The sequence below is a fragment of the Onthophagus taurus genome, chromosome 3 (assembly GCF_036711975.1).
Source record: "Onthophagus taurus isolate NC chromosome 3, IU_Otau_3.0, whole genome shotgun sequence".
Taxonomy (NCBI): Eukaryota; Metazoa; Arthropoda; class Insecta; order Coleoptera; family Scarabaeidae; genus Onthophagus; species Onthophagus taurus.
This window is the reverse complement of record NC_091968.1, coordinates 19,001,427-19,026,721: the sequence shown is the minus strand read 5'-3', so window position 1 is coordinate 19,026,721 and position 25,295 is coordinate 19,001,427. Positions and strand designations below refer to the sequence as shown.

Here is a 25,295-nt window from a genome sequence, read left to right as displayed (position 1 = left end):
AAATTTTCATACTCATATTCCAAGAACTGGATTTTATAGCGAATTTTGCAGGTTATCGATGAAAATTGCAACATCGAAAATTTTATCAAAACTTCAAATATTGTTTTCTTACAAACTAAAAGCTATTTTTCAAAACGGGTCGGTTCATTGGAAAGACAACACTTTTATTAACACTTTGATAAATTTTCAAACTCATATTCCAAGAAATGGATTTTATATGAATTTTTAAAACTTAATCGGCGAAAATTGCAAAATTCGAAAAAGTTGTCGATCATTTCAAAAATTTATTTCTCAAAAACTGAAAGTGATTTTTCAAATCGGCTTGTTGCATTAAAAAGAGGATAGTTTAATTAATAATTGATAATATTTCCACAAGGATTCTTCAAGAAATGAATTTTATAGCGAATTTTGAAAGTTATCGATGAAAATTGCAACATCGAAAATTTTATCAAAACTTCAAATATTGTTTTGTCAAAAACTAATGGCTATTTTTCAAAACGGGTTGGTTCATTGGAAAGAAGACACTATTATTAACACTTTAGGAGATTTTCATACTCATATTCCAAGAAGTAGATTTTATACGAATTTTTAAAACTTAATCGTCGAAAATTGCAAAATTCGAAAAAATTGTGTATCATTTCAAAAATTTATTTCTCATAAACTAAAAGCGATTTTTCAAAACGGCTTGTTGCATTAAAACGAGGATACTTTAATTAATAATTGGTGATATTTCCACAAGGATTCTTCAAGAAATGAATTTTATAGCGAATTTTGAAAGTTATTGATGAAAATTGGAACATCGAAAATTTTATCAAAACTTCAAATATTGTTTTATCAAAAACTAAAAGCTATTTTTCAAAACGGGTCGGTTCATTGGAAAGACAACACTTTTATTAACACTTTGGAAAATTTTCAAACTCATATTCCAAGAAATGGATTTTATATAAATTTTTAAAACTTAATCGGCGAAAATTGCAAAATTCGAAAAAATTGTCAATCATTTCAAAAATTTACTTCTCAAAAACTGAAAGCGATTTTTCAAATCGGCTTGTTGCATTAAAAAGAGGATAGTTTAATTAATAATTGATAATATTTCCACAAGGATTCTTCAAGAAATGAATTTTATAGCGAATTTTGAAAGTTATCGATGAAAATTGCAACATCGAAAATTTTATCAAAACTTCAAATATTGTTTTCTCAAAAACTAATGGCTATTTTTCAAAACGGTTTGAATCATTGGAAAGAAGACACTTTTATTAACACTTTGGGAAATTTTCATAATCATATTCCAAGAAGTGGATTTTATACGAATTTTTAAAACTTAATCGGGGAAAATTGCAAAATTCCAAAAAATCGTCGATCATTTCAAAAATTTATTTCTCAAGAACTAAAAGTCATTTTTCAAAACGGCTTTTTGCGTTAAAAAGAGGATACTATAATTAATAATTGGTGATATTTCCACAAGGACTCTTCAAGAAATGAATTTTATAGCGAATTTTGAAAGTTATTGATGAAAATTGGAACATCGAAAATTTTATCAAAACTTCAAATATTGTTTTATCAAAAACTAAAAGCTATTTTCCAAAACGGTTTGAATCATTGGAAAGAAGACACTTTTATTAACACTTTAGGAGATTTTCAACCTCATATTCCAAGAAATGGATTTTATACGAATTTTTAAAACTTAACCGGCGAAAATAACAAAATTCGAAAAGATTGTCGATTATTTCAAAAATTTATTTCTCAAGAACTAAAAGTGATTTTTCAAAACGGCTTTTTGCGTTAAAAAGAGGATACTATAATTAATAATTGGTGATATTTCCACAAGGATCTTTCAAGAAATTAATTTTATAGCGAATTTTGCAAGTTATCGATGAAAATTGCAACATTGAAAATTTTATCAAAATTTCAAATATTGTTTTCTCAAAAACTAAAAGTTATTTTTCAAAACGGGTTGGTTCATTGGAAAGAGGATACTTTTATTAACACTTTGGGAAATTTTTATACTCATATTCCAAGAAGTGGATTTTATACGAATTTTTAAAACTAATCGGCGAAAATTGCAAAATTCCAAAAAATTGTCGATCATTTCAAAAAATTATTTCTCAAGAACTAAAAGTAATTTTTCAAAACTGCTTTTTGCATTAAAAAGATGATACTTTAATTAATAATCGAAAGTGACAACAGCGACAGTTCTGTTAGTAATGAATGTGATGATGAATTACAAGCGAAGAGAAGGAAACTAGACGAAACTGCAACAAAAGATTTTATATATCGTATTGGGATTGTTACAATGAGGTTGCTAAAGACAAACCTGATACAGTAAAACCTCTTAATAGTGGTCACGAAAATTTATTGGAAAAATGGCCGTTAAAGGGAGGTTGATTGAGAGGTAATACTTAAGTAAATAAATCGTGTTGATCATTTTATTTAATGCAAAATTATAAGTATAATGAAATTACATTTTCTTGAAATATTGTTCAATACAGGTTTGTTTTAAGTTTTGAATTTTCGTTTGTAACACCTGAGATTCACATTTTGCTAAAATGTTAATAACTTGTACAGCTAGTTCACCTTTGTTGTTATAAAATAAAAAACTTTGTACATACCTTAGTTTTGCACATACTTCAGTCATGTTCTTAATATTTGACGTACAACTTACAGATATTTCAACATCACTTTCACTGTTTCTCTTTATTTCTTGGATGTCTATATTGGGATTGTCAGTTAATACATTAGAATCAATAGACGCATAATTTTCCAGGTTTATGTTTGGCATATTTTTTAAACCTGAAAAAAGCTGGGCCAGTGGAATTTCATCCTCTTCCTCAAAATCGCCTTCTTGTTCAAGATTCTCATAGAATCCGGCTTTTGCAAAGCATTTTGAAATGGTTGGTGGAGAAACATTTCTCCAATCTGCTATTATCCAAACTAAGGCACTGATCAAATGGATACTTTTTTCGGCATCTTCGAAACAACTTTCGTTGTTTGTAAATGTTAAAAGCCTTTTAATTAAGGATTTTCTGTAAGCTACCTTAAAGCTATTGATGATCCCTTGATCTAATGGCTGGCAATGTGAAGTAGTGTTTCGAGGAAGAGACACTATTTTTACATGTTCTAATGTAAGTTTGGGATGGGAGGTGGTGTTATACAGCAGTAAAAGTACTTTTCTATTTTGTTTTCTCATTTTTTCATCAAATTGTTTTAGCCACGAAGTCATAATCTCTGTTGTCATCCAGACCTTTTTATTACACTCCCATTTTAAAGGAAGTTTGTTGATGTGCGATCCTTTAAAGCAACGAGGGTTTTTACTTTTCCCGATGATTAACGGATCCTCCTTGTCTCCTTCCATGTTTTCGCAAAATAAAATTATCAATCTCTGTTTGGGTTTTTTTTTACCCGTACATTTATCGCCTTTGAGAGCAATCGTTTTGTTCGGCATTGCAAGATAAAACAGTCCAGTTTCGTCAGCATTGTACACATCTTTTGGTAAGTAGTGCTTCAATATCAATTTTAACTTTGTTTTCCATGCTTCAACACTGATCAGGTCAACATCAGCTGATTCACCGCAGACGGTTTTAAAGTTTATTTCATGTCTTCGACAAATTTTTTCAAGCTATCCATTTGAAGCTTTAAAACTCAAAAGCTTCAAATTTTGGGCTGCTTCCATTGCTTTTTCTTTTAATAAAGGTCCAGAATGGTGATGTTTCTATTTTTCGCTATACAGAACCAATTGTAAACTATTTGATCAATAGCCAGTCCTTCGGTTTTAGGAAATTTTCTCTTTTGCTCTAGATTGGAATTTTCTTCAAACAGCTTTTTAAAGTGGGACTTATTTTTTAAAATGTCGTTCACTTGTGTCTTTCCAACTCAAAATTTTTCAGCCAACTTTCTAGCACTATTACTGAACTTTTCACTTTCTGCAATAATATCAATTTTGTCATTAAGAGATAACCGTTTTCTTTTTAGCGACATGTTGATACACGTAGGCACTGTAGAGCGTCGACTAACTCAAAATTCACTCGGGATTAGCTTTTTAAACATAAATGACAGGTTATAACCTCTATATAAAACAAAGGTTACTGTTAAAAACAATTTATGACCGGTATTGAGAGGTCAAAGTACAGGTAATTTTTGCCGAAATTTTTTCAAAGGGTTGCCGTGAGCGTTATGGGGGTGCCGTTATTGGGAGGGTTATTAGAACGGGATTTCGTCCGTAATTGTTCCAGGAATTTGAAAATTGGCCGTTTCTAGAGGTGACCGTTTTTTAGAGGTGGTCGAAAATAGAGGGTTTACTGTATAAATAAAGTTGTATTCAATGAAAAAAGTCCTATTATGGTTGAACTTGATTATTATCTGCAGTATCCAACACCTAAAAGAGGTACTAATTCCTGTGAATGGTGGAGTACTAAGTAATAGCTTTTCCGGCTGGATTTTAAAAAAATGGCTGTATAGGTCGGATACCGGATAGTTGCCGGATATCCGTTCCACCACTAATTTATAATATTGTAACTTTGTTATATTCAACATAGAAATAAAATGGTGTTGCTTTTAGAGTTTGAATAACAAATCTCATTTCATGCTCTAATTGTTAAGCGGCGTCAAAGCCGGCTACTCGCGTTTATATAATACGTATTGGTTCGTAGCAACCATCGATTAAACCCCCTCAAAGTCCCTATACAACCCTTATTATATACCCTTGAGTTAATTAACGTTCCCATCTGATCAATAATATCGCGTACGCGTTTGAATATATCTATGTAGTCTATCCCTAGAACCAACCGTTTGAATTATCGACGAACCTTTGAGTAAAATTTCTCCAGTACAATCGGTGACACGCTCTATCCTACACGGGGGCGGAAAGCGGCATCTATAATTGTGGCCTAATCTGCGGTTTACCCTCGCGTGGAACACGTGTCACCGTGGGAACTTGGCACCATTGTCCATTTCCTACAACGTTTCGAAATTCTACTGCGTGTTAACCGGACATCGAATTGATACCCACTTACCATCCAATCCCATGTTACTATTTAATTAGAACTAAATTCTGTTGATAACCACCGAAATTTTAATTAATATGGGATCCGTTGTCATAACCATTGAAGGGGTTACTTCGCACAAAAAAAAACGCATTTTCACCCCTGTAACGAACAAAACTGCTGTAGGGTTCGCGACAATGGCAAGGACAATAACACGAGCTTGGATACGTGCCTGTAAAGCGGTCTACAGGACACAAGGATAATTACAGCGGATTTCAGTCGAGGATTACCCCTGTAGATTATATACACTGTAACGTAGGGGATGTATAGTATAGGCCTATAACGTGGAGGGTAATGGTTTGTATAGGCCTTAGATATTTAAACCGGCCTGTGGTCACTTCCAACACAGTATCATTGCAGCCGGACTATATGAAAATACCTTACTTTGAATTACTCTATCAAGTTGAAATGATCCATACTGAATATACAGGGTGATTCACATAAGAACCAACACAGAGCAGGGACATGTAGAGGACAATAAATTCAGATGATTTAACGTAACTTACCTCTATACTAAGTTGTACCACTGAGGAGTTATAGGCCTTCAATGTTGGGTCTTAAATTTTTGAAACATTGAATATCTTCGTAATCCATTAAGCTAGAAAAACCTAATTTGGTTGTACACGCTGTATATGGTACAACATAATGTTTGTTATTAGTAAAGAATATAAGAATATATTTATCTTCTACACATCTCATTACTTTAAGTGTTTTACAATAATTTAATACAGCGTTTCAAGTTTCTAATTTGCCATTACTTGATCGTAGGAATTACTGGAATTCGAGTATATTGTTTAATGCCTGATCTATTAATAGAATTATATGCTATGTGATTTGATTCAATGTGATGTTGAAGTCAATCCCTATCTTGATTTGGAACCCAAATCAATCCAAAATATGTTTTAGCTTGTATTGATAAGTTGTATCTTTCGTGACAGCGAGAATACTTCACTTACTTCAGGCAGAGGTTGGTACTCATGATATCGATTTAAAAAAAAATCATCTGCAGCTTAATTCTGGTAGTTAAATAATAAAATATATCTTAAATGACAGCTTAAAATATCCTCTTCCAAATGATGTATGAAAAGAAATACGTTAGATAATAATGATGTGTATAAACATTATTTATTCGGTTTATAAATGTTTATCTTTGGAACTAAAAATATTTTCAACCACGGTTTCTTTCATTGAAAAGGTGATGCTTTATTGTATCTTTCATGAAAGTTGCATAATGTTGTTGTAAAATATCTATATCCAACTATTATTTTTAAACGATCTAAAATAACGCTTTTGCTCAAAATGTGACAAAAAATGATTGAGTTCGACTCTCTGACTATAAAATGATTAGAATTAGGTATTTTCAGTTCATTATAAGCAATTTATATATTAAATATTTTTCTCCATCATCTTTATTTTTTAAGTTATGATCAAGTTTAGTGACAAAAATCAACAATTTTGATATTTTTAAGAATTCCGACTTTCTAACTATAATACGATTAGAACTAATCTGAATCTTGTTATGGATTATGTATTTTTGGTTCATTCTAAACAATTTATGTATAAAATATTTTTCTCCATCTCCTTTAATTTTTGAGTTATGATCAACTTTAGTAACAAAAATCAACGTTTCTGATATTTTTAAAAATTCCGACTTTCTAACTGTAATACGATTAGAACTAATCTGAATCTTGTTATGGATTATGTATTTTTGGTTCATTCTAAACAATTTATGTATAAAATATTTTTCTCCATCTCCTTTAATTTTTGAGTTATGATCAATTTTAATAACGAAAATCAATAACTTTGATATTTTTGGGGATTCCGTCTTTCTAACTATAATACGATTAGAACTAATCTGAATCTTATTATGGATTATGTATTTTTGGTTCATTATAAACAATTTGTATACAAAATACTTTTCTCCACCATCTTTAATTTTTGAGTTATGATCAAGTTTAGTAACGAAAATCTATAATTTTGGTATTTTTGGGGTTTTCGACTGTCTAACTATAATACGATTAGAAATAATCTGAATCTGGTTATGGATTATGTATTTTTGGTTCGTTCTAAACAATTTATGTGCAAAATATTTTTCTCCATCACCTTTAATTTTTGAGTTATGATCAACTTTAGTAACGAAAATCAACAATTTTGTTATTTTTAAGAATTCCGACTTTCTAACTATAATACGATTAGAACTAATCTGAATCTTGTTATGGATTATGTATTTTTCGTTCATTATAAACAATTTATATACAAAATACTTTTCTCCATCATCTTTAATTTTTGAGTTATGATCAAGTTTAGTAAGGAAAATCTATAATTTTGGCATTTTTGGGGTTTTCGACTGTCTAACTATAATACGATTAGAAATAATCTGAATCTGGTTATGGATTATGTATGTTTGGTTCGTTCTAAACAATTTATGTGCAAAATATTTTTCTCCATCACCTTTAATTTTTGAGTTACAATCAACTTTAGTAACGAAAATCAACAATTTTGATATTTTTAAGAATTCAGACTTTCTAACTATAATACGATTAGAACTAATCTGAATCTTGTTATGGATTATGTATTTTTGGTTCATTATAAACAATTTATATACAAAATACTTTTCTCCATCATCTCTTTAATTTTTGAGTTATGATCAAGTTTAGCAACGAAAATCTATAATTTTGGTATTTTTGGGGATTTCGACTGTCTAACTATAATACGATTAGAAGTAATCTGAATCTGGTTATGGATTATGTATTTTTGGTTCATTATAAACAATTTATATACACAATATTTTTCTCCATCATCTTTAATTTTTGAGTTATTATTAAGTTTAGTAACGACAATCAACAATTTTGATTTTTTTATGGATTCCGACTTTCTAACTATAATACGATTAAAACTAATCTGAATCTTGTTATGGATTATGTATTTTTGGTTCATTATAAACAATTTATATACAAAATATTTTTCTCCATCATCTTTAATTTTTGAGTTATGATCAATTTTAATAACGAAAATCAATAACTTTGATATTTTTGGGGATTTCGACTGTCTAACTATAATACGATTAGAACTAATCTGAATCTTGTTATGGATTATGCATTTTTGGTTCATTATAAACAATTTATATATAAAATATTTTTCTCCATCATCTTTAATTGTTGAGTTATGATGAAATTTAGTAATAGAAATCAACAATTTTTATATTTTTAAGAATTCCGACTTTCTAACTATAATACGATTAGAACTAATCTGAATCTTGTTATGGATTATGTATTTTTGGTTCATTATAAACAATTTATATTTAAAATGTTTCTCTCCATCACCTTTAATTTTTGAGTTATGATCAAGTTTAGTAACGAAAATCAACAATTTTAATATTTTTAAGAATTCCGACATTCCAACTATAATACGATTAGAAATAATCTGACTCTGGTTATGGATTATGTATTTTTGGTTCATTATAAACAATTTATGTATAAAATATTTTTCTCCATCATCTTTAATTTTTGAGTTATTATTAAGTTTAGTAACGACAATCAACAATTTTGATTTTTTTATGGATTCCGACTTTCTAACTATAATACGATTAAAACTAATCTGAATCTTGTTATGGATTATGTATTTTTGGTTCATTATAAACAATTTATATACAAAATATTTTTCTCCATCATCTTTAATTTTTGAGTTATGATCAATTTTAATAACGAAAATCAATAACTTTGATATTTTTGGGGATTTCGACTGTCTAACTATAATACGATTAGAACTAATCTGAATCTTGTTATGGATTATGCATTTTTGGTTCATTATAAACAATTTATATATAAAATATTTTTCTCCATCATCTTTAATTGTTGAGTTATGATGAAATTTAGTAATGGAAATCAACAATTTTTATATTTTTAAGAATTCCGACTTTCTAACTATAATACGATTAGAACTAATCTGAATCTTGTTATGGATTATGTATTTTTGGTTCATTATAAACAATTTATATGTAAAATGTTTCTCTCCATCACCTTTAATTTTTTAGTTATGATCAAGTTTAGTAACGAAAATCAACAATTTTAATATTTTTAAGAATTCCGACATTCCAACTATAATACGATTAGAAATAATCTGACTCTGGTTATGGATTATGTATTTTTGGTTCATTATAAACAATTTATGTATAAAGTATTTTTCTCCATCATCTTTAATTTTTGAGTTATGATCAAGTTTAGTAACGAAAATCCACAATTTTGATATTTTTGGAGATTTCGACTTTCTAACTAAAAAATGATTGTAACTATTATAAATCGGGTTATGGATTATGTATTTTCGGTTCATTATAAACAATTTCCCAGGAAAAAAATTAAAAAAAGTATTACACAGAATGATTTTGAAAAAAACTAACTTTTGATTTATTTGTGGCAGTTAAGGAGTGAGATATATCTTAAATGAAAGCTTAAAACGTTGTTTTCGAAATGATATATGATAAACCATATGATAAATAATTACATTTCTTAACAAAAAATTTTTTGTGATAAGATCTTGGTTTTTGCTTTGGTTACATTTAGTTTAGTAACTACATTACTAGTCTCCATCAAAACTACATTTAATCTATATTTAGGGTTTTAGGATTTGTGGCGTAGCTCCATCAAATCTCTTTTAAATCTGTACAAAATTTCTGTAGTATTTTTTATCAGATGTGCAGTAAAATTATTGCCAAGTCTCTATCATGCCTCATGAAGTTTCATGTTAAGAGGTCTACAAAAAGTGAAGTCTACATCAAAACTAATTCAAATCTGTATCACTTTTGCAACGAATCTCCATCATGTCTTAATGATCCAATCTGCATCAATTCTCTACCATCCCTACATTAGGTCCTTCTTGCATTTGCAAAAAGGAGTAACAACATATAATTTATATCAAAATTCCATCGATTTTGCATCATAACTGCATTTAGTTATCAAAACGTCTACAACTTTGCACCAAATCCTAATCCAATCTTGTGTTCAAGTCCAATCTTGTATGGGTTGCTGTTATGAAGTTCTTTTCTACTGTAGTGTTCTCTCTTATTTTGGTGGACTCTATTTATCAGGAGTAATTTGCTATTCTGTTGATATTCTATGCCTGCCACTATCTCTATCTCAATCCTTTCAGGTAGAGACTTAAACAGAAACTTTCAAACTGTGCAACAATGGGGATTATAGTGCATCAAAATTGTTCTAATCGATTGGTAACATGTCAAAAACGATTAAATTTCAAGTTCATAATTTCATGTCATCGAATCTCTTTACATCTTAAACCCCTACTAAACCCCCTCTGTTAGCTAACTTCCTCTTATTTAGTTTTATCTCAGCCAACACAAATCGTACACGGTTCACGATCCAAATAACCACCACTATCCCCCAATCAAGTTCGAATTGTAAAAGAGGGTGTCCTTTCAGATATTTCCGATTGATTTGTCCCGGCCCTCTGCCCATTTCGTAAACAAGGAATATCGTTTTTGGGACCGGCTTTCGGCCTTTAATATTGCAGCTCGACCGTTTCTCCCACGGATCTACTTTACGAGGTTGTCACCAAGGGGGCGGTTTGCGTTCGTACAGAGGGGGATCCCTTTTAGGAAAAGGTGCGTTCCTTCGAGCTCAACCAGTCGGGGACGTGAGGGGATGTCACCGTTTGACGGACGCTAGTTTTCAAATCCGCCGACCTGGAAACGACCGATAAGGAGCCCCGAGGTACTAAAACTGGTCACCACACATTGCCGGTGGTTTCACTTTGTGGTGATGTTTCGATTAACGTCTCAACGATTTTTTTTTTATTTCCCCATAGAATTAAGTTGCAAATAACACCGTGTATAAAGTAATACTTAAAGCTATAAAATTGCAAATGTGGTCTCGTTGCGAATCGGCCCCTTTTTCGAGACGCTCCCGTTCTACACACAGGTTCTATACACACGCGCATACACAATCCCGTACCTGTTTACCCTAGATAACAGGGAAATATGTAATTTGCGGTAATAAGGCTCTTGGCATGCATAATATCGGTGCATTTGCCCTTCGGATAAGCCTCAGTGTTCGATCGGCTAAATACAGGTCTTGAACGCAACGGCCATTGACGACGACGACGACGTCGCAATCCAAGCATATAGTTGCGATGTAGCACGAATATGGTCATTGCGAAGGGATGTAATTTAGTCATGATGACGTATGTCACTAGTCTAAACCTGCAATCATACCCCGAATCGACTTTGTGCTTTACAATTATCCCTGATTTAAACACAAGGTTTAACTATAAATAGAACTTGGACTAAAAGCATCTTGTTGACGAACATTGTTGTACTTATTTATTTCTTTTCTTACTTACAGATCACGTACGAGAGTTCGCTTGCGGGATGTTCTACTACAGAACTTTCTATTTGGATACTAAGAGGGACGCCCTCTACGTCGGAGCAATGTAAGTACCACTATCTTTACGGTTAGAGTTAAAAACCCTACCGGAATTAACCCCGTACTTAAAGTAGAAGTAAAATGGGGTTTTTAGCGTTTCAAGAAACACTAAGACAAATTAAAAGGAACACTTTAAATCTTTGAAACAAACCGATGGTTTTTGTAAAAACAATGTAGACGAAAAATAAAAAAATCTCTGTTTTAACGTTTTTATTATAATAAGAGATCCCAATCGATTTTGACGAATAATATCTCATTTGAAAGCTTAATTCTTTGCCAATATTGAGAGTGGAAATGACCTAATCGAAATTTCTTTCAAATTCAAAATGTCATTTAAAATTAAACCAGGAAGAGTTCTCTTATATAGACCAATATAATATTCATATCATAAAAATCCAACAGCTTTGATTTTTATAGGATGTGCTATGACACTTTTCTTTTTCTCAGCCAACCCATCACCTTTCTTCGTCCGACTCTCTGCTTGACTTGATCATCTCGTCTTGCACCGATAAGATTGTTGTTCACGGTCAACTACCTGCTCTGCAATTCTCCAACCATGATCTTATTTATTGCGCTGTCCAAGTCCAAAATGTAGTTTGTCCTCAGCGTAATCTATCTTACCGTGATTTGAAACATGTTGACTATCAACAACTCAACTCTGATGCGCTAAGGATAGACTGGAAACCGTTATATCTTATGACGGACATTGACGCGAAGGTTAACTATTTTAATAATAAAGTAACATGTTTGTATGACAAACATGCTCCGGTAAAGCAAAGGAGAGTGAAACATTTTCCTGCCCCTTGGTTAACTAATGATATTAGTGGTCTCATGAGCGAACGTAATAGAGCAGAAACGTTGTACAGACGTAAGACTGCTATCGTTCTTTGCGTAATAGGTGCAATCACAAATGAAAAATGCTAAAAAAAATATTTTTATTGGAAATTATCTGTGTCGACAACAACTACATTTTGGAAGACCTTGCGATCTCTTGGCTTCACTGACAGCAAACTCACGCAATCCACTCCGGATCCTAACTTGTTGGCCAGCTATTTTGCCGAACCGCCGGTAACGCTTGACGCTACTCAAAAGGCTACCTTAATTCAAATCATTCGTGCATCAGAGAATGGGAGCGTGGATGATGCACGTAGTTTTTCATTGGCACGGAGGTTGTTCGTGAGGCTCTCACTCAAACCCGCTCTACGTGCTCTGGTGCTGACTTTATCTGTCTAAAACAGATTTTGCTAATACTAGATGCTGTTCTGCCTCCGCTGAGTCATATTTTTAACTTTTCTTTTGAATCATCCTCTTTTCCATCTATATGGAAACATGCTCAGGTTGTTCCCATTCCCAAATTGAAAACTCCAGTTTTGGCTAGCGACTATCGTCCTATTTCGATACTTTCTCTTTTGTCAAAGGTTCTTGAGCGCATTGTGTATACCTAGGTTTATGATTTTCTTGAGAAGCATCGATTGATCAGTGACAAACAGTCTGGTTTCCGACGGGGTCGTAGTACTACTACTTCCTTGATCAAGATCACGGATGATATAAGACTTGCCTGTGATAATCGTCGTCGTCTTACTATTTTGGTTCTACTTGATTTCAGCAAAGCCTTCGACTCTGTCGATTACGAGCTTCTTCTTTCTATACTTTCATCTGTTGGTTTTTCTTCCTCGAGTCTTTCATGGTTTCATTCATATCTTTCGCATCGCACACTGTGTGTCCGTGCCAATTCAACCTTTTCTAACCGCTTTGAGCTTTTTTGTGGTGTGCCCTAGGGCAGTGTTCTCGGTCCGTTGCTGTTTTCTATCTTCATTGATAGTGTCACCAAGGTTATTTCTTCAAATTTTCATCTTTACGCGGATGACCTGCAGATCTATACCGATACAACAGTTGATGACTTTCCTCAAGCTATTGAGCGAATTAATAATGATCTTGCGAGAGTGCTTGAGTGGTCTAAACTATACGGTTTGAAGCTCAATGCTAATAAGACCCAAGCCATAATATTTGGTACAAATCCTCTACGGGGCAGGGTGGCTACTTTTGCTAACTCGCAACTTCTACTTGGTGACACCGTCATTAAATTTTCGGATGTAATTAAGAATCTTGGAGTTATGATGGACTCTGCACTGTCTTGGCGCCCCCAGGTTCAGGCGATTTGTAAGAGGGTTTACTCTTGTTTCCACTCCCTCCGTAAATTTAAGTGTTTTCTTCCACCTTTCGTTCGACGCAACCTCTGTTATTCGCTGATTTTTCCACATCTTGATTATGCGGATACGGTTTGTACTGACCTGTCGATATCTTTGTGTAATAAACTCCAGAGATTACAAAATAATTGCATACGTTTTATATTCGATCTTGGGAAATATTGTCATATTACTCCTTACCGCAATGACTTACGTTTGCTTACGTACGTAAACCGTCGGTCCTTCCGTGTGTTAACAAGTCTCTATAAGATTATTAAGACTCAGAGTCCACAGTACTTATTTAATAATTTTAAATTCTTATCATCACACGACCGCCCCTCTCGTTGGCAATCGGACTTAATTCTTCTATTCCCAATACATCATACGAATTTATACCACAGGTCATTTACGCTATACGCCATATCCCTCTGGAATGGTCTCCCCATGGATATTAGAAACGCTCCAACCCTGTCATCTTTCAAGACTTGTCTTACACATTTCCTCTTCTCCCGTCAAATTGCGATCTTATAATAATTTACTTCCTTTTCTTCTTTTCTACTTTTTTTCCTATGTTCCTTATTCACCTTCTTTCTTTTCTGCTTTGTTACTCTGTGCATTTCTTACACTTTTCTTCCCTCCTTTTTGTTGTTTGTTTTTTTTTTCTTTTTCGCTTTTTGGTTTTAATTATGCGTGATGATGATTATGTATTTACAAGGCCGCGTTAATTGCTTACTATTCTGTATATCTGGTGGTATCATTGTAATATAGTTTAGACTGGGTCGATTGGAAGATATCGTCTTTGGCGATAAATCGTTCCGTTTGTCAGAATTGAATTTATGATTTGTTTTCCACTGTCACTGTCATTGTTATAATCATCTTTGCTTTTTTACACTACCGCTAATATAGGATAATTATAATAATGTACAATTTTCCTTTGTTCTTTTATGGCAATAAAATTTGTTTATTATTATTATTATTTTTTAAGGTTTTTGATGATGTTGATGTCAAGCTCGCTGGATTTGTGGCCCTTTTCACTAAGGTGTTTATAGAAAGCAGAAGTCACACTACATTTTAGCTTATAAATATCACTCCTTTCGTTCTGTTTAAATTTATGTTTATTATTTATAAATAATTGATTGATTTTATTATTGTTACTAAAAGCAATATTGATATTATGTTTAATTAGGTTTTGTTTAAATTCGTTTTGTAATTGAGGTTGAAAAGGTAGATTCAGATAGGTGAAATTCTGGTTATATCTTAAAATGTTCTATAGAACATTCTATAGAATTAAGTTTAATTCTTGGAGAATCAACCAAAAAAGGGAAACGAATCAAAAAACCTCCTTTAATTGGACCAAGCTTTCGAAAAATATACAGGGTGTCCGGAAATGACATGTACAACGGAAGACCACAAGTAGCTTGACCAAAAATACGATGATTTAACTAAACTTATCTACAGTATGTCCCCGGATCGAGTTACAAAGAGGAAAAAAATTTTTGTTACTTATTTTTCAATCTTATCACAGCATAAATAATGCGTCGGATATGTTCAAACTACTAAATCGCATGAATTTTATACTCTAACTATAAAAGCTAAGTAATTATTCCAGTTTTTATGTAAAAATTAGATTTTTTTCTAAATTGAAAATTGAAATTGAAGTTCAATTTATGATATGTAACCATAGAAACCATAAAACTTACAACTTATGTTGGTGAGATTAAGTCTTTTCTAGTCTTGTGCTATGGTATGCTAGTGAATCATGTTTTTATGTAGTTATACAAAAATTCCAGCAAAAATATCCGGACACAAGAATATCTCATGTGGGGCCCACAAACTGATGAAAAAAAATTTGGAAACGGGTTCTGTATTATCCATAAAGAGGCACACAAAGAGACTAAATGCGGAAGACGCTGATTTTCAACAAATGACATTGTTTCTTGCCAGCATTGTCGTTATTGGAGCGATGTAAATCCAAATACCCTTAAATTTTATACGATCAATGTATGCTTGACAGTGGATAGACACCTGATTACCATAAAAGAACCAACAAAGCTTGAAGTGCATGGCTTTTGCGACGCTTCAATCAAAGCGTACGGGGCAGTCTTGTATCTGCGGAGTGAAAATAAGAATCATGAAACGTGCTTGAAACTTATCACATCAAAATCATGTGTAGCACCTATAAAACCGATCACCCTTCCTAGACTAGAATTGTGTGGAACGGTCTTATTGGCAAAATTAGCAGCTAAAATCGTACCCATAGTGCAGCTTAAGATAAATCGGGTATATTTATGGACAGATTCTATGATTGTATTAGCATGGTTGAATGACAATCCTTCGAAATGGAAACCATTTGTTGCACATCGAGTAGCGGAAATTCAGGAAATTACAAAGGATTTTAAATGGAATCATATTAGAATAGACCAAAATCCAGCAGACTGTTTATCCAGAGGTTTAAATATAGCTCAATTAAGACAACACGATTTATGGTGGTAAAATTTTCATTAGATATCGTTGGAGGTATGCCAGAAGCAAAGAAAACGTCAGACGCAGTAACATTATTAACAACACAAACCTCAGACTTATTTGATCGATTCTCTAAGATGTCACGTTTACAACGAATCGTTGCATACTGCTTAAACTGCCAGTCAAATCAGAAGGTATTCGGAACATTAACAGTTCAAGAATTGAATCGTTCACTTGTTTTATTAATAAATTTAACGCAACAGGAGTTTTTTGGTGCAGAACTGCGAGACCTACAGAGACAAAACTCAGTTCATGGAAACAGCAAAATTTTGTCGTTAAACCCGTTTATTGACCAGAATAAAAGCTTACGAGTAGGAGGTAGAATACAAAACTCATTACTTCCCTTTGAACAAAAACATCCACTAATACTTCCAGCAAATCATGAATTGACTCATTTGATTATTGAACAAGAACACATTAGACTACTTCATGCAGGACCTCAGACAGTCGCAATCAGTTTAAGAAGACATTATTGGATCATACATGGAAAGACACAAATTAGAAAAATAATTCACAGATGTATTACATGCTTTAGATTACGAGCTCAAGGTGGTCAGCAACTGATGTCTAATTTACCAAAGGAAAGAGTACAATCTGTTTGACCGTTTTTAAATACAGGCATAGATTACGGTGGTCCTATTTTTACAAAAGAAGGAAAACGAAGAACTTCTTCCCTTAGAAAGACTTATATTGCTTTGTTTGTATGTTTATCCACGAGGGCTATATATTTAGAGTTAGTCGCAGATCTCACAACAGCAGCTTTTTTGGCAGCGTTAAACTAAACTTTCAGTGACAACGCAACTAACTTCAAAGGTGCAAAACATGAAATGAATGAGTTTTATAAATTTCTCAATAATGATCAAACGCGTAAATGCTTAGTGAATGATACATCTAAAGACAACATTGAATGGAAATTTATACCACCCAATTCATCACATTTTGGAGGAATTTGGGAAGCAGGAATAAAGTTCAAATCTAACATTTGAAGAAACCTACACAGTATTAACACAAATAGAAGCTTGTCTCAATTCGCGACCGTTATGTCCCATTCCCTCAGATACCGATGATCTTATTATACTTACACCATTTCCTAATTGGAGACATTTTGACTGCTATACCATCTCCATTACTTGTAGTGGAACCCATTAATAGACTAAAACGATGGGAATTAGTTACAACAAATGTTTTGGAGAAAATGGTCAAACGATTATTTAACACATCTTCAGCAGCGGTTTAAATGGAGAACTACAAATCCAAATCTGAAAGAGGGTCAAATTGTTTTAGTAAAGGAAGACAATATACACCCACTAAAGTGACCACTTGCAAAAATCAAAAAAGTACATTTCGGTGATGACACCAACGTGCGAGTTGTTACAATAGTGACATCATCTGGAAAGGAATTTCAGCGCCCTATAGTTAAAATTTGTCCACTCCCGTTAGATGATCCAGAGGCGCCCCGAGGATGTTAGGATTCCTACAATTTAAGAGAAGTTCTACTTTACCGACAAAACGTCAACTGGAAGAAGAAGAGAAAAAAAAACACTAACAAGAAGAAGTTCTACGCACAAGATGTATTTTAGTTCACATATTCATATCGTTCTCAGTTTTATTATTACAAATATATTTTAATACATTAAAGTAAGCAGTAAATGAAAGAAAAGGAAGTTTAATTAATTCATCCGAACAGGAGTGTTTATGTTAATTGTATTTGTTTTATAGCATGTCCTTTCTTACTTCTTTTTTCTTGGAATATTGTCCTGTAATTGATCTTTGTTGGGCAATAAAGTGAATTATTATTATTTTACATCTTGTTGTTGGTAAAGCACGGCATGCGAAACGTTTTAGAAAAGAAGTTTTTGTATAAAAGTTGTTGCAAACTTTATTGTTAACAATGTTGCTCCGTTTTGATATAGAAGTTATACAAGGAATGAGATGTTCGTCGAAATCGGTTGAGAGGTTCTCTTGTTATAATCAAAATACTATACACGTAAAATTCTATCTAATTGGGGACTAGAAAACTTGAGAGCTAACTTCGCACAGGACCATGTTTTAACGTCAAAACGTATTACCATACTAAATGAAAAATTTTTCAGCGTGCATCGTTGTGGCAGATGCACGTAATTTTTTTAGGGGCGAGAAAAATAAAGTTTACCCTCCCCAAACAACCAAAAAAATCCAAACAAAAATCGGTGCTCGCCAGATTTCGGGACTCATCAACGTGGGCATTTACATTAATGAGTTTCGCCCGTGAAAACGCATTTACGTGGGGGGCGTCATTACGCATAATTCATTAGCGGCGGTCATAACTTCCGGCCGTCGGAACGACACCGCGTCGCATAACGGGCGAACTAAATTTTATTACTCGACATTAGCATGCGCATTTATTCGGCTAATGCTAACAAAAAGGGGAGAACGGAACGTGTTCCCGTATTAATAATAATCCTATTATTGATAAAAATCGTCCGGAAAAAGCTCGTATTTCAACGTTATTAATTAATCAACAAAAAAAAAGTGTGACATTTTATTGTAGTTTAGTAACTCAAAGTTAACGGTAATTCAATCTAACAAAGCCGTTTACAAAAACTAACGTTAATCTTGTACTAAAACCAAGCGAAAACAAAGCGTTTAGCGCGTTCATTGTTTCCGTGGTGGTTTTTTGAGAGACAAAAACTGTTCTCTGTGGCCTGGCTTCGTGCCCAGCTAAGTTTCAAGCGAGCAGAGATACATTGTACTCTCGAAAACTATTAGGTAGAGATACTGCTTTGCGGAGCGAATATTACGGCATTTAGAGGCGTGTAAAGATAAAGTGGGACCACACAAAGTTAACGAAATACAATTACGGATTATAATAAGCATTCTTTTAATATAATTAATAGCCGAAAGTCATGGAATAAAGCCCGGTGCGGAAAACAGTCGATTTTTTGTGGGTTCCTGTTTTCGAAATCGCTTGTACACATGAAGTCCTTTTTTAATACACGCCAACTCCCCGGGTTATACATCATTTTGCCACGCGAGAGTTGGTTTTAATCACGAAAGATTAATTACGTCAGGAGCGTGTTTGTTTCGGTTTTTTATCAAGGCGACACATGCTACTATTCACTGAATTATGTTTTTACCGAAATTATAATATGTTGTAATAGAAAATTATTTAATTAAAAATGTATTTATTATGCAAGCTACCAAGTTGTCATGAATCACAAATCCTAAATGACTTGAATACTTTTGCCTTAGTATTACCCATCGATTATATCATCATCACATCATTTCTCCTCTGAATTGTGATGTATTCCGACTCATCTTCAAAATACATGGTGGATACTTGTCTCTATTTACTCAAATAAAAAGCAAAGAACTCAGTGTAGCGACAGATTTCTTTTTGCAGTCTAAACTAACAGACTTTTCTTGTAATTTAGTCTCTGGTCAGAATAATTTTTTTGCTATGCTATCACCAGCTTACATCCCAGAGCCACGTCGCACATTTGGCCACGTCTCTGGAACGACGTTTCAGGTCCACACTTGTTTTTACTTGCGTGTGCAAAAAAACACATCATTCTCTAGAATGCCCCTGTACACGTGGCGGTCCATTATGCCCGGAATGCGGATGAAGGGAGCCGTTCCGATGGCGCTGAAGCACCTCCACACCATGTTGCTTCTACCGCCATGCTTTAATGTGGGCAATTAGGCTTGGGATCGAAGTTCCAAACATCAGGAACTTGCTCTCGTTGCTCCAGATGATCTGTTCCTTCCTATTTTTGGCCAACACGAAAGGTTTCTTCACTGCTCGTCGCCTAATGAGTCCAGCAGCATTCAGCTTTCTCTTAGTCGTGGTCACAGATGATTGGGGCGGCCCCGCGAGCCACAATTCACATCCAATGTCCACTGCACTGAGTCTGGGATTGCTCCCGCTCAGCCGTACAACGTTTCTTATCCTCGAGGCGAGTGGTAACTCTTGGTCTTCCTGGATGTTTCTTCATCACAAAATTTCCCTAAGTTCGCCAGTTCTTAAGAACTCAGGATACAGCAGACTCATGAGCGAAAACTGCGCTGCTAGTTGCATCTGTGTCATCTTCTGAAGACGACCTTCTACGATCGCCTTCTGCATCGCTACAGACAAATCACGAGTGTTGTTTCGTCTTCCCATGTCCACAAATACAGAAAAGAAAGTTTGAAAATATTTTGACAAAAAGTATTTCAAAATGTGCTATTTTTCACCTCAAACTTTAAGCTGGGAAATATTGTGAGACAAAATGAGTTTTATTTATCTATTTAATGAGATTCGAGGATTTATCTTGCAGTATAGTTTCTGGACAGAGTTATTTCAAACTTTTAGCTAAGCGATTTATGCCTCTTGTGATTCCAAACTTGTTTTGCAAGTCAGTAATCTGGTCAGTATAATTTTAAACTTCTTCTCTCCGAGAATTGACGCTGCAAACACAATTTACAATTTCAAACAAAATCCATTTACTCATTTTTGTAACAATAATGAACTAAAGTTGCAGTAATTAGAAATGTAGAAAAACGTAATAACCTTTAGTAGAAAAATGAAATAAAGGTGTGCATGTTTTAACATTTTTTTCTGATTAATTTGTCTCTGAAACTTATCATAAAACATACATATGAAATAAAAATTCTTAAAAATTTGTTAAACAGAACGCCAGAAACATGTAAAAGAATAGAGAATAATCCAAATCTAAATGTACGCTTTAATGGTAAAGATAACCATAACAGATACTAACAGACAGGCTGCACAATTGGAAATGAGTTATGCTGGCAGTCGTTGGAACGCCTGACAGAACGACCGTCCACCAAAGTGCCGTTCGGTTGGAACGGTACTTTTTAACTGCATAAATCCAGAGTTTTTCGCGAAGAATAGTTACTTGACAGAGTTTTTCCAAACTTTTGTTGCTGTACGATGTATGGTCGTTGTGATTCCAGACTTGTTTTAGAAGTCTGAAACCTGACCAGTATAATTTCAGACTTCTTCTTTCAATTTAATGTCTGGCTAATGTGATTCCAGAAGTTATCTTGCAATGTAACATCAATCTAGTGTAATTCCAATCTTTTCCTTGCAGTGTAGTTTCTGAATACAGTTATTCGAAACGTTATTCCAATCTTATTTTTGAAGTCTGAACCTGACCAGTATAATTCCAGATTTCTTCTAATAATTTGATGTCTATTTAATGAGATGCCAGGATTTATCTCGCAGTATAACATCTATCCAGCGTAATTCCAGACTTTTTCGCGCAGTATAGTTTCTGCGGAGAAGTATTCTAAACTATTTTTGCTATACGACGTATGGCCCTTGTGATTGCATACTTGTTTTAGAAGTCTGAAGTCTGGCCAGCATAATTCCAGACGTCTTTTTAAAATTTGGTATCACACTAATATGATTCCAGAATTTATCTTGCAGCATAATATCTATCCAGTGTCATTCCAGACTTTTCCATACGATGTAGTTTCTGCCCAGAGTAATTCCAATGTATTTTTGTTGTACAATTGTGGTACTAAAGATGACTGAAAAGCTTTAAAGATACGTGGAGTGCTTAACTTTTCCAGGTAGACTGTGCCACCAATTCCATTTCCCGAAATAAAAGATATATTTACATTGAAAGATTTATTTAGTTATAAGCAAGTCATAACTGTGTGACAAGTCAGAAACTTGTGCTACTTTCATATTCAACTAATTCATATTACTGTTCTTGTTTACCTTCTGCATTTTTTAAACTGAGATAATAAAGACTCCAACGTGATATATCTTACACCAATTTAATATTCGAATTTGTTATTTTCAAGTTTCTTGGCATAGCTTAAAAAGGAGAAAATCATGATCATGAAGTTTTTCTTCGATAACTTTTGGATGAATTGAGATATCTCAATGCCGCATATCTTAAAAGATAGCTTAATAAGTAACGAAGCAAATGTGATATGTTGTAATAGATTCTACCATTTTGAAACTGACAAAGTTAGGTTTCTTAGAATACCTTCAATTTGTTTTAATGTTTACTTTCTGTATCTTTGGATAAATCCCGCTATATTTATATGTCACATCTTATAAGAAAGCTGAATTAATGCAGATTTCAACGTGATATGCCTTACACCAATTTAAAATTCGAATTTTTTATTTTCAAGTTTCTTAGCATAGCTTAAAAAGGAGAAAATCATGATCATGAAGTTTTTTTTCGATAACTTTTGTTGAAATTGAGGTATTTCATTGCGGATTATCATAAAAGATAGCCTGATTAATAACGAATTAAATTTGGTATAACGCGATTTGAACGTTTGAAAAGTGGGGGAATCTTGTTGCTTTAAAGATCTTCATCTTAATAATATTAGGCTTCCTGTTTATCTTCTCTATCTTTTGGATAAATTGCGATATTTTCATGGATGATATCTTAAAAGAAAGTTGAATTAATAGAGATTCCAACGTAATAAGATTTACTTAACTAAAAAGATTCGAATTATTCAGATATACTAAGTAATAAGAAACATGTGTAATAAAACATTTATTTGTCCTTTAGTGAGTATTGTTGGTGTTCTTCCAAGAAATATATGTGTACAACAGCTTTTTTCCTCGTCTAAAAGCCATTGTTCTTTGCAAGTGTAGACACGCCTTTCATTACAACGAACAATGGCATAATTACACCTTCGTACGCTGTACGCGAAAAACTCTAGCTGTGCAAATGTGTTCAACTTGAATGGGTTCCCAGTAAAACCTGTCTCTTATAACAAGCTCCGCGTGAAAGCTTTACATTACATAACCGCCACCATTTTTTCCCCAATTCATTTTCATCCTTAAACTTCCTTCCAAGATCAAATAGTTCCTCACAAAACTTTTCCCTCAAAAGTAAAATAAAAAGAAAACCACCTTTCACTTTGCCTTTATTCACTTTCGCTTCCCCTTAAACTTGGGCTTCGTTTTATTTCTTTTGTCTTTTATCTCGTTTTCTCTTTTTTTTGTGTTGGGGACATTAAAATTCCGGTGCTGTTTTCAATCTTCCTCTTTGCAATTCGTCAATGCTCTTTTCCGGGTTGCGAAGGAGATGGTCGCGTGATCGCTTATGGGGAGTTTATTTAACTAACCGAGGCAGTTGGGGGTGTGAGGATGTCTGGTGACGGGAACAAAGAGCTCGGGGACAAAGAGGAACGTCAAAACAAAGGGGTGCTGCAATTTTCGCACCTACGCCTCCACCCAAAAGCTCTCCGACAAAAGATCAAGAGCTGTTGATAAGTGCGAAAAATTAGAATAGGGGCCTGTATGTGAGTTTTTTTGTTGATTAATCAATAATTTTTGTGCATAAAAAAAGTTTCGGATTTAAGATTTGCTATTCTTATAGGAAAATTTCAATTTATTTTAATCTCCGATAAGAATCCCCTCTAGGAACGCGTAGTGCAGAGAAATATCAACCCTCCTGAAACTTCCCTATCACCCCAAAACTGCTCCCCTGGTTTAATTTACAAAAACAACTTGCCCGCTATCGTATTTTACTTTCCTTCTGCATTTCAAATTTCCGCTCGAGTCGGTAATGGCTCTGTAATGTCTGCCTTATCATTTGCCAAACGATAACTTGGTGCTCGTACGATCTGAGTCCATTAATAAAATTAGCCTATCTACACGTTATGCATTTTCATTATTTTATGTGAAACGCATTATCGTCTTGTAACGTTCCCCTTATTCTATAATATCCGGGGAATTTTTTCGTTTCTATTGGATCGGAATCGTAAAGGAAGCCGATCGTGCGTAACTTACCTACATTTATATGTATGCATCGACCATGAAACGTTCTCGAAGAGTCATATTTACGATGTCATAAACAAATGCAGGAACGGGGCGCTATTATATTACATGTTTACGGGTAATGTAGGCCATGAATTTCTGATCGACGTGTTCTCTACACCCCTCATCTTTCCTTTTTCTTGTAGTATCAGATAAAACCGTAGTTGATATTCATACCAGACATTGATTCTAAGCCCTCGGGCGTGATATCTAGATTTAACGTCAGTGCTGTGAGTGACTCCACCGGAGGCTTCGAAGTTTACATCGAATAATCTTTTCTATCATTTCGATTTTAAATTTAATTGGTTATCTGTGCGAAGTTAACCCCCACAGCAAACTAACTAATCAAACTAATTATTGATAGACCAATTTTAGTCATTAAGATCTCGATCGAAAGTATGATCTACAATGAATGCGAAGGTGAAAATGCTCGATCTCAAAATTCGGTAATTAATTATGCACGGTTGATTAAACGACTCAGAATTGAGGTTTGGTAACAAATCGATAAAGTTCAAAGAATCACAGATATGTAAATTTTTTTTGTTAGAAAAGTGATTTTGATACTATATTGAAGCCGAATTCTTCTTTTTTAAATATCTGTAAAGAAATTAATTTATTTATTATAAAAAAATTTAAGATATTTTAAAAAATTCAGAACTCTGCTATTATTGATGTTTGAATTTATAATAATAATTAATAAATTAATTAGAAAAGTGAGTTTGGTATTATATTGAAGCCAAATTCTTCTTCTTTAAATATCGGTAAAGAAATTAATTTATTTATTATAAAAAAATTTAAGATATCTTAAAAAATCCAGAACTCTGCTATTATTGAGCTTTGGTTACAAATCGGTAAAGTTGGAAAAACCACCGATTTGTTAATTTTTATGTTAGAAAAGTGATTTTGATACTATATTGAAGCCTAATTCTTCCTTTTTAAATATCTGTAAAGAAATTAATTTATTTATTATAAAAAAATTTAAGATATTTTAAAAAATCCAGAACTCTGCTATTATTGATGTTTGAATTTATAATAATAATTAATAAATTAATTAGAAAAATGAGTTTGGTATTATATTGAAGCAAAATCTTGAAAAATCTGTACAAAAATTAATTCATTTATTATAAAAAAAATGATATATTTTAAAAAATCCAAAATTTTGCCTGTGTTAAGGTTTGGTAACAAATCGATAAAGTTCAATAAATCACTGTATGCTTAATTTTTAAGTTAGAAAAGTTATTTTGTTATTATATTAAAGCCAGGTTCATCTTTTTTTAAAATCTATAAAGAAATTAATTTATTTATTACACAAAAGTTTAAGATTTTTAAAAAAAAATTA

At 33.1% G+C, this 25,295-nt stretch overlaps 1 protein-coding gene across 1 annotated transcript in view; it reads left to right on the top strand.

Annotated features, from left to right (window-relative positions):
* Nucleotides 1-25,295, top strand: part of LOC111417634 (Semaphorin 2a) — a 384,677-nt gene that overhangs the window by 166,737 nt on the left and 192,645 nt on the right. The window contains exon 2 of the mRNA XM_071195145.1: nucleotides 11,393-11,480. Coding sequence (XP_071051246.1) covers nucleotides 11,393-11,480 — 88 coding nt within the window. The remainder of the gene's footprint in view (nucleotides 1-11,392; nucleotides 11,481-25,295) is intronic.